General features: G+C 34.7%; 1 protein-coding gene across 1 annotated transcript; it reads left to right on the top strand.

Annotated features, from left to right (window-relative positions):
- The first annotated feature begins 4,826 nt into the window (after positions 1-4,826).
- On the top strand, positions 4,827-8,770 carry LOC131644878 (calmodulin-binding receptor kinase CaMRLK-like). Its single transcript, XM_058915490.1, has 2 exons — positions 4,827-6,529; positions 7,321-8,770. Exons 1-2 carry the CDS (start codon positions 5,032-5,034, stop codon positions 7,959-7,961), a joined length of 2,139 nt encoding a protein of 712 aa, XP_058771473.1. The 5' UTR covers positions 4,827-5,031; the 3' UTR covers positions 7,962-8,770.
- The last annotated feature ends 700 nt before the right edge of the window (positions 8,771-9,470 follow it).

Below are 9,470 nucleotides of genomic sequence, written 5' to 3'. Positions count from 1 at the left end.
TGAAACTTGCACCAACTTTAACAATTAGGTCCCATAACTTCCGTCTTGTGAGTCGTCGATTGAGGGATAGTGTGCATGTACAAGACCTCTTGCCATATCTTCTCTCGGCAGGAACTTAGTGGTGAAACTTTCGTGTGACATTCCATTTTCCTTGAATATCTCTTTGTCTCTCATGAGCGATGTGTATTGGTCCCTTCATGAGTTGTCGGTGCCAAGAACCCGCTCTTTTGCATCACGCACCTTCTTCTCAGCATTATTCTCCTCTCTGTTGATGTTGTAAGAACAAGATTTGTTCCTGCAATAAGTCTCTATGCATGTTTTGACGATAACATTGCATATATTTTGTATGTAACAATTTAGTTTCTAATAAGCTTTCTTTAGTGTGCAGATATTATGTTCAAGGAGATTCTGAATTGCTGTCCGTAAAGAATCATCAGAAAAAAGCTAGGCAACTCAGAAAAACTATTTGCAGTTAAATCTGAAGAAACATCACTATGCTGAATGTTCATCAGAGGAAGATTTACTGTGCTCTTCTCAATAAGTTGTTGCTTCAAAAGACACAAGTAATCAGAAGGAAGACTCTGTTAGAGTTCATGTTCCAAGATCAGAAATCAACATACAAGGTCGAGCTCTCAAGTCAAGTTTAGAAGGCGAGATTTGTTCTTCAGAAAAGTTGTTGCTTCTAACTCTGAAGACAAAGTCAAGACTTTGAATACAAGATCAAAATCAAGGAGGCACTAAGGATCAGAACTGAGCTAATCAAGAAAACATCAGATACCAAGACTCAAAAATTAGAAGCGCTTTCAAATATGGAAGAACTTGTTTTCAGATTAGTTGTTGCCTATGTATCTGGAAAACAGTGTTCCAATTCTTAAAGGATTCTGAAACAAAATCTGGATAAGCTATAGCATCACAAGACCACTCCAGATCAGAAGTCAAGTATCATTTTTCAGAAAAGTTGTTGCTATCAATTCTGATAAACGAGACTCTGAATCTCACAAGATAATTATTCTACACTTCACATCAAAGTAGTTTCTGAACTACACATCAGAATCATTATCAGGAAGATGAAGACAAGTTGATCTCCTCCAAGCTTACTACTTCAGAACCAGAAGCACATTATTTGAGGATAAGATCAAAGAACTTAGTCAAGAATAAGTTAGTACAACAATACATTACAAATTCCACTATAATAAAATGTATGTACTATTTCTTAGAAGCTGTCTCCCACCAACTTACAACGTATCAAACTACAAGACAAAGGAAAGTACTATCCGCAATAATGCTTGATTCTATCCGTTAGGAACTAGCCGTTGGAAGTCAAAAGACCTTCTTATCCTTCAACGTCTCTTTTGAGAACTATATAAGAAGATCAAATCATCCAATAAAGGTTGACGACATTGGCAACGCCTATGTTGTTCATATCACATCTATTGATTCAAATGCATCTGATGTAGCTTTTAATGCCATTGGTATCACTACTGATGTTACTAACATAAATGTCATAGTTGATGTTCACACTGCTATAACAACTGTTGTCATTGCAGTTGTTAATTATGATTTGGTTTGAAATGGAACTCAACCAACACAGATTAACATGAACAAACAGATAAAGAAAGATGATTATGCTTACAAGCTGATGTTAAGAAGCATATGTCAAAAGAGAAGTTGAATCACACATTAATCCAAAATCCTAATGGGCCATTTAGCTGATGCTAATGCCTAAGTTGAAATGCAGAAGCTGATCAGAAGATGAAGAAGAAACAAGGAGTTATTGCTCGTAACTTGCTTACCAAAGAAAATGAAGAAGAATACCACTACAAGATGCTACCCAACATTCAATATTATACATCTTTGTAGAACAATGTAATGAACACAAGAGTTGTTGCTCATATTATATTATAGGTCTAGGTTTCTTCATGTAAATTGTTATAACATATGAGTTGTTGCTCGGAACTATGTTAAACAATATGTGCTTAATTTATTTGTGTAATATGCTTAGAAGAATCACTCATGTAAACAAAAGATTATAAACTGAATGTTGAGAGTTTCTTGAGAGACCGAGTGAAGGTCAGAAGCTCGAGAAGACAGTGGTTGCGGTCATTATGGAAATCCTCTTAGAATACCGAGTGAATGTCAGAACTTTAAAGGTGTCAATGGATGTTATATTTGTTAAATCAAATCACTGAACATGTCATTGGTTGTCAGTCACAAGCGTTTCTTGTGCAAGGTTGTTAGTCACGGGAGGTTGCTAGTACAATTGTAATCAGTTTGGTTATAGTGGATTAAGACCTTGAGTTCAAGGCGAAATCACCTCGGAAGGATGGACTGGATTAGCTTGAGCGTTTTTCAAGTGAATCATGATATATTTGGTGTTCTTTATTTCTGTTTACTATCTTTCCGTTATCAAAAGCTCTAAAGAAGAGTCTAGTTTCGAAAATATTAACCTAAAGGCAATTAGCTGCGAAAATATGAAACAACATGGAACCATATCTAGCTACAAATATATTAACCTAAAGGCAATTAGCTTCTAAGATCAATCCCCACCTCCATTTGGCCAAAAGGTTTATATTAACCAAGAAAAAATATCTAACCTCTAAGCCACCTTCATATTTAGATTTACAAACATCCGCCTACTTAATAACCCAAGAAATCTTAAAGTCTTCTTTCACATCTTCCCACATAAATCGTCTTTAGTTAGAAACATCCGCCTACTTAATAACCCAAGAAATCTTAAAGTCTTCTTTCACATCTTCCCACATAAATCGTTTTTGGATTTAACTATTTTCTTTCAAACCTTCACAGAAATTTCGAGAAAAGATAGGAAAAATACAATAATAACATTAAGCATAAAGTTAAAAAGAACCATCGAACCCCATGACAAACTTGTGCTTCCAAAAATTAAGTCTCTTGGAAATTAGATTAACTAGAGGGTCTCAAGTTCCTCCAAGAATATGATTGACACCCACATGCAACCTTAGGTACTTGAAAGGAATAGACTCAATATTGCAATGGAGAAACTCATCAGCTGAATCTTAAAAAAATAGGATCCACATTAACATCTATCATACCACTCTTAAAAAATTGACCTTAAGATCCTAAGTGGTCTGCTCGAAACCCTTAATGATAGCTTTGATACTCCATAAATTCTCAATTAAAGGGTCATTCAATATAAGAGTATCATCTGCATACTGAAGGTGGAATATAAGTAAATCAAATGATGCCACTCTAAATCCATAAAGAAGGTTCAGATCTATAGCCTTACCAATCATGCTACAAGTAAGAACATAAAAAAAGCTAGTGGATCACCTTGTTTCATACCCTTTTAAATACTGGTCTCTTGGGTAGGGAAACCACTCACCAACATTGCGAGATCCCCAACAAACACACAAGGCCTCATTCAAGACATCCACTTCTCATTAAATCCTAATCTAATAAGAATATAATCTAGAAAATCTCAACTAATTGAATCATATCTTTTCTCAAAATACACTTTCAAGACGAGACAATGCTTTCTAGATCTCTTAGCCAAGTCAACCAACTCTTTCCAACCACCACACTTTCTGCCTATACTTTACCTTTTAAGAATGTTAGTTGATTTGGAGAAATAAGCTTATCCATAACTGCTCCAGATCTTGTAGCTACCACTTTGGCCACCAACTTATATAAAGATCTCATAAGAAAAATACACCTAAAATCTCCCCGTAAAGAGGACTTGACTTTAAGGATCAAAGTCACAAAATAAGATGTAAAACTAAGAGGTAATAAAGCAAAATAGTGAAACTCTTAGAAGAATTGCACCATTGAAGATGATTTTATATTACAATAAGATGTAAAGCTTATACAACTCATTCACAACATTTTCACTTTCTCACCATACTTTACCTTTTAAAAATGTTAGTTGATTTAAAGAAATACGCTTTTTAATCACCGCCCCTATTCTTGTAGCTACAACTTTGGCCACCAACTTATATAAAGATCTCATGAGAAAAATACACTTAAAAATTGACTTTATGGATCAAAGTCACAAAATAAGATGTAAAACTATGAGGTAATGAAGCAAACACAGTGAAACTTTTAGCTGAATTGCACTATTGAAGATGCTTTTATATGACAATTTAAATAAAAGAAAATCGAAATTATAAAAAAAACTACGATAATTGATAACCTTTGAGATTATTTTTGTCGGATCGACTGTCTGTGTCTTAATTTCGAGTTTGACCGTTGATAAATCATTTGACCAATAAATTGAATTCGACTCAATCCAAAACACTAATAATCATATAGTTAAGTTAACATTATCCTAAAACACTTTTTTTTCCAATCAAATTAACTCCATCTTTAAACACAATATACTAACCATGTGTAACAACAAGTATGAAAATAGGTCTTTAAATATCATTTTTAGAGTTAAATAAGTGTTTGGTCCCTATAAATATTGTAATTTCATTTTTAGTCCCTCCTGAATTTTGACAACGGTTTTAACTGATTTTGCCAACAGTTTTTTTTATAAAATCCGTTGTCAAAAAGCAGGGAGGGACTAAAAATGAAAACTGCATTATTTATAACGACAAAAAACTTATTTAACCCTCATTTTTATTAGAAACATTTGAAAAAAAGAAAAGAAAGGCCTCATTAAGTGACATCACTATCAACTAGTACTATTCAACTATAGGTTTTTAAATGTTCATGTTTATGATGATGATCATGCAGTCAACGCCCATTGTACAACTCCCATTAATTCTCACTCACCACTCACCATACACATACATAACATAAGTCATAACCATCCTCCCCACGTGCCGTTAACTCTCCGTTAATAAAAAAATAACACCGTTTCCTCCCACTTCACTACTATTAACCACAAACAGTCCCACTAAAACCAACACAACAACAACATTACAATACTCCACCAACTCTGTCTCTTTTCACTCTGTCTTTTCCTTCATTCAAAACTCTTAACAACTATATCAACAAACAACACACATGAGATTAAGATTGAGATTGTGCATCTAACAACAACAACAAAAAATGAAACTCTTTTACATGTTCTTGATGTTCTTGATGAATCTCCTATTGTTTATTACTCTCACAAAATCATCATCTTCATCTTCATGCAACATTGAAAACATGAATCTTATATCAAAGGCTTTCCAATCTGTCTCTGGATTCAACTCTTCATTCTTCCAAACAAAAGGCTTCTTAATCTGTTCAAAGGGTGAGAACGAGAACGAGAATGAGATTAACATCATAAACCTTCCATCCAAAAACCTAACCGGAAACATCTCATGGAGATACCTAAAAAACATGACAACCTTAAAGATTCTCGATCTCTCCGAAAATCATCTACAAGGTCAAGTCCCAAACTGGTTCTGGAAAACTACCTCATCAAGTTTATCAACAGTGAATCTCTCCAACAACAGATTCGGTGGAAGCATTGCATTCCAAATGAAACCCTTTTCATCATCCCTACAAACTCTCAATCTCTCAAACAACAGATTCACAAACCAGGTTCATCTTTCCTCTTTCCAAAACCTTAAAATCCTCGACCTTTCCGACAACAACCTCAACACCTTACCTTCAGGCCTCCAAAATCTCACGAAACTCAACCACCTCGATCTCTCAAACTGTAACATCAAAGCAAACATAAAACCCATTTCGAATCTCACTTCACTCACTTCCTTAAACCTCTCAAACAATACCTTAAACGGTACTTTCCCTTACGACTTTCCACCTCTCAACAACCTTAATTTCCTCAACATCTCAAACAACAACTTCAAATCTTCATCTCCATTGTCAAAACTAATCAAAAGATTCGGAAAATCATCGTTCATTCACGCAGGTCACAATTTCGATTCCGACAATAACCTTAACGCATCCAAAACACCAAACATTCATTCAAAACCAAACCCAAACCCAAACCCACCACACCACCACCGCCACCATCAACAACAACAACTCCACATGAAAAAAGCCAAACAAAAAAACAAACACAAACACAATTCAAAAACAAAAACCAAGATTATTATCATCGCAACAGTTTCCTCAGTTTCAACTTTCATTCTCGTCGTGTTATCCATATTAGCAATCATTCATTACAGAAAAAAACGACAACAAGCAAAGAAGAACAAATGGGCAATCTCAATTTCAAAACCAGTGATAGGATTAGGATCAACAACAACCCTTAAATCAGGACCGTTCGAATTCGAAACCGAATCCGGAACATCATGGGTGGCTGATCTGAAAGAACCATCTTCCGCAGCAGTTGTAATGTTTGAGAAGCCACTGATGAACATCACGTTCGTTGATCTCATGAACGCCACGTCATACTTCGGAAAAGATTCACAGCTTGCTGAAGGTAGATGTGGGCCAGTTTACCGTGCGGTTTTACCTGGTGACATACACGTGGCAATCAAGGTTCTTGAAAACGCTAGAGACGTTGATCATGATGACTCTGTTGCAACTTTCGTTGACTTGTCGAAGCTTAAACATCCCAATCTTTTGCCTCTCTCCGGTTACTGTATTGCAGGTACACTCTAATGGTTCCAAAGTTCTGATATTTTTTTGTTACAGTGTACTTTTGGATTAAGCTACTCTCATTTAATGGCTTTCACGGGTTTTAGTTTTGGTAATGTGAAAACATTTTTCATCTAAATCTAGCTCTGGTTTTGTTATGATTACGTTTGGAAATTTATGCAAGGACTTTTCAGTTTTCTGTTTTTTTATAGGGTAGTACTATTTGGAAATTTTTACAATAAAAATAAAACAACATTATTAAAAAAAAGTAGTATACTTCCTAATGCAGACAATTAATTTGAAATTGAATCAGGATGTGGATAGGGTACATCACCTTTTAAATTTTAAAATTTTAAAAATTTTATGTTCATGTCCGAATCTACAAAAGTCCGGAAAAATAGATAAAACGGGACGATCATATTAGAAGAGAGTGTGAAACTAAAATTTTAATTTACTTCGAACAAAAAATACTTGCAAAACGGACAGGTGGGGCGGGCCTAACATGCTAGTAAAAGTTATGTTTATTTCAACTTATATATTTTTGCACGTGTATTATTTTTGGATAAAAGTTAATGAGATGTAACGTTATGTTTCAAGCTATATAGATAAAAATGTAACTTGTACCAAAAATAAAGAAAGAAACAAAATGTAACATGTAATGTTTATTCAAATGAATTACAAAATTGTAGGATTTTTTTTCTTTACATGGTGCGTGTAATAGGAGATTGTTATTGTTCTACATTGATTTGGGTGAATTATTGTTATTAAATTTTGATATGTATTATTATGTAATTGGAATTTCAGGGAAGGAAAAGCTAGTTTTGTATGAGTTTATGTCAAACGGAGATTTAGGCCGGTGGTTACAGGAATTACCGACGGGAGAGACTAATGTGGAGGATTGGAGCACTGACACATGGGAAATTCAAAACGGTGTCGGATCACGAACGCCTTCGCCGGAGAAAATGGGGTGGCCAACGCGACACAGTATTGCTATAGGTGTCGCGCGTGGTCTAGCTTTCCTCCACCATGCTGGATCAAAGCCCGTTGTCCACGGCCATTTGGTAACATCGAACGTCCTTCTCGCGGATGACTTTGAGCCACGAATAGCCGATTTCGGGTTCAGAAAATTCGGACAACAATGTCCTCCGAATTGCAGTACTGAAACAGATGTTTATTGCTTTGGTGTCGTGCTTATGGAGCTTCTAACGGGGAAGCCTGGTACGGCGGAGACGGTTGTTTGGGTGAGAAAGCTTGTAAGAGAGGGGCATGGAGTGAGGGCGCTTGATGATAGGATCAAACTCGGTGGTTGTGACTCGGAGAATCAAATGGTGGAGAGTCTCCGAGTTGCGTATCTTTGTACTGCTGAGTCGCCTGCGAAGAGGCCTACAATGCAGCAAGTTTTGGGACTTCTCAAAGATATTCATCCTAGAGCTAGATTAGAATGAGTTGACTCAATTGTTGACTCAATTTTGTTTGTTTGTGTGTTATACTTTTCGAGTCAAAGCTCCCGATGACTCTCAATTGAAGTAGAAGTGTATGTTTGAATATGCGATGAGACTGTTCAAAGTTTAGTTTTTGTCATCGATATCACTATGATTCTGACAATCTCACGGCCGATTCAATCAAACATGCTAGTAAGTTTGGTTTTGTTTTGGACCATGTTTATTATTTTGGTTTTGTAAAACATTTATGATGATTATGATTGCAATGTATATAACCAAAAGTTTAGGAAAAACAAGTGAAAAATGAAAATGTGAAAAAAGTGGACAAAATGAAGTGGGAAAGAACTAGGAAGTGAAAAGCTTGGAAAGTGTCATGGGAGTGTAGTGTATTTTTTTAGTGAGCATGCAAAGAGTAGAGATTCCCACTTATTATTACTTGTCTCTTCTAAGTGGGGCTTGCATCATTTTACTCACTTTCTTTTTCTTTCTTAAATATTTTTGTATTATTATGTTCTTTTTTTTATCCTTTTGATTTTGTCTTACTCTCTTTCCCTTTGTTTTCTATTACTTTTTTTTGGGTAGAATGTTTTATATTACTTTGTACTTTATTCCTATGAGTTATTTTATTTTATCTTTAGTCAAGAATATTCTCCCAAAAGAAACAAAGAGATGGATACATACACTCATTACCCATGTATTTTGCTAGTCCATGTGCTGTTGAAACAAAAGTGGGTTGCATATATGTGTTGGTAAGTTTAATATTCTTGATTTGTCAATATTGTAAGCTAAATGTTATGGTCTAGTGGGAGAGATTATAGTCAATAATTAGCCTTCAAGAGTTGAGTAGTTGTTTACCATGATTAAGAGGTCAAGTTTTAAAATGTTGTCAATCAAGGGAATCATAATCATACACGCATTATTATATGTTTGTGTGGATGTATGAACATGAGAAAATAATTGTTAGACCAACAACTTAGAAAAGTCTATGAATGAATGTGAAAACATTATGTTGCAATCATTTTCAGGTGGCTACATTTCAAATATTCTAGATATATTTTAAATTTGACAGTCAGGATTTTGTCAATGAGACGGAATATCTATGAGTTGGTCCTCATTCCCACCATCCAAAATGGGTGGTATTTTGTCTAGGCCACATTAAAATTGGATTATGGTATGATCTTTTAGAATTATTGGATTGATTAAGTTTGTAGATTTTTTCATGGATCACATACTATTAGCCTACCACATTAGTTGGTTAGACCTGACAATTAGTTATAGTTAAGTTGAATAGAACATTAAGCACCTCATTGTCATCTTGTAATACTCATGATTAAGTTAATGAATTTTCTTTTCTTACGTCTTCAATTTCAATTTGTGTTTGTGTATAATTTAATATTAAGTTATGAATTTATTCTTAGTATAGATTGTATTATGGTATTTGAAGAAAAAGTGATAGGGAGATTAATAGAACAATTTATTATTAGTTAAATGAGTTTTATTAGAATTTTGATG

This window comes from Vicia villosa, linkage group LG1 (genome assembly GCF_029867415.1).
Source record: "Vicia villosa cultivar HV-30 ecotype Madison, WI linkage group LG1, Vvil1.0, whole genome shotgun sequence".
In the NCBI taxonomy this organism is placed as follows: domain Eukaryota; kingdom Viridiplantae; phylum Streptophyta; class Magnoliopsida; order Fabales; family Fabaceae; genus Vicia; species Vicia villosa.
The sequence above is the reverse complement of the archived record's forward strand: the minus strand, read 5'-3'. Positions and strand labels throughout refer to the sequence as shown.